General features: G+C 37.5%; 1 protein-coding gene across 1 annotated transcript in view; it reads right to left on the bottom strand.

Annotated features, from left to right (window-relative positions):
• Positions 1 to 1,095: 1,095 nt before the first annotated feature.
• The window catches only part of LOC116163850 (putative helicase mov-10-B.1), a 6,560-nt gene continuing 6,530 nt past the window's right edge, over positions 1,096 to 1,125 (bottom strand). The window contains exon 15 of the mRNA XM_031477980.1: positions 1,096 to 1,106. Within this exon, the coding sequence (XP_031333840.1) occupies positions 1,096 to 1,106 (11 nt within the window). The remainder of the gene's footprint in view (positions 1,107 to 1,125) is intronic.

The following is a 1,125-nucleotide window of genomic DNA, read 5'->3' as shown; positions in this document are numbered from 1 at the left end:
AGTGGTCTTAATCCCTCAGGTAAATTCCCTTCGGGATTAAAAGTACTACTTCAGTCCCGCGGTATATAATATACTATTAACGGCGCCTTTGGAATGTAGTTGACAAAAAATCAAAGATAAATATTTGAAATATACATTAAAATAAAATATATATTTAACAACAACTGCAACGAAATGCAACATACAATCACAGACAATTATCTAGGGACAAATCCTAGTTAGGGTCAACAGAGAAAAAATGACGAAAGTTTCAGATAACTCTGCCTCGATATTCCGTGTTATTTATAATAAAAATGTTAATATCAATGGGGATTACGGGGATTTCTATGCCAAAACATACTCACACTTACGCACTAAAATGGATAAATTGCAGTGGTGTATTGGGTCCCAAACGGGCCAGAAAGGCGTTCCTGTGAAAATCTTAGACATGGCATGGACCGCCTCAAGACAGATTTACTCCACAGGCTTATGTAAAAAGCTGACTGAGATAGCATCGATCAGCAAACGACAAACGCTCCAAAAAGGCGGCATGACATGAGTAAAAATCATTTAGAATGTTTGTTAATTACGAAATCGGTAATAAATAATGCGATTAAAATCGAATTATTACACGGAAATTATTTTGTTAGAATCTCCCTCGCGACTCCGTACGCTCGATGTTGAGGGATATTACCTCGGATATTATGATATCCAGCGAGCAGGATTTATTTAAACACACGGGCACTGTACGGCGAAAGTGACTTGGTGCATGTATTGATCGGACACGACATAGCAGAGAAGTTAAGAAATCCTATAATCTGATTGGGCCCAATTGTGAAGCGAGGACACACAGAGACACAAAAAAATTGCATTAAAATTTTTCCACCCGTTTAACAGCTGCTGAATAAATATTTGAGAGTAATCTGACAAGGCTGTCATCCACTCCTCTTTCTGGCCTAAAACCGTATTGCCTATTCATGAAGGTAAAGGAACGATTCAAGGAGGTTATAATATGTGTTTTCGAATACTTTAGATATACTCACTGTCAAAGCAGTGGCCGTGGGGAAAATCTTACTTACATTAGATGAGTCCCTAAAGTTTCTTTCCATTGAAACTTTATTTAGCACCTAAAATTATAGTTGGCTC

Source organism: Photinus pyralis, unplaced genomic scaffold (genome assembly GCF_008802855.1).
Source record: "Photinus pyralis isolate 1611_PpyrPB1 unplaced genomic scaffold, Ppyr1.3 Ppyr1.4_LG2, whole genome shotgun sequence".
NCBI classification, from domain to species: Eukaryota; Metazoa; Arthropoda; class Insecta; order Coleoptera; family Lampyridae; genus Photinus; species Photinus pyralis.
The sequence above is the reverse complement of the archived record's forward strand: the minus strand, read 5'-3'. Positions and strand labels throughout refer to the sequence as shown.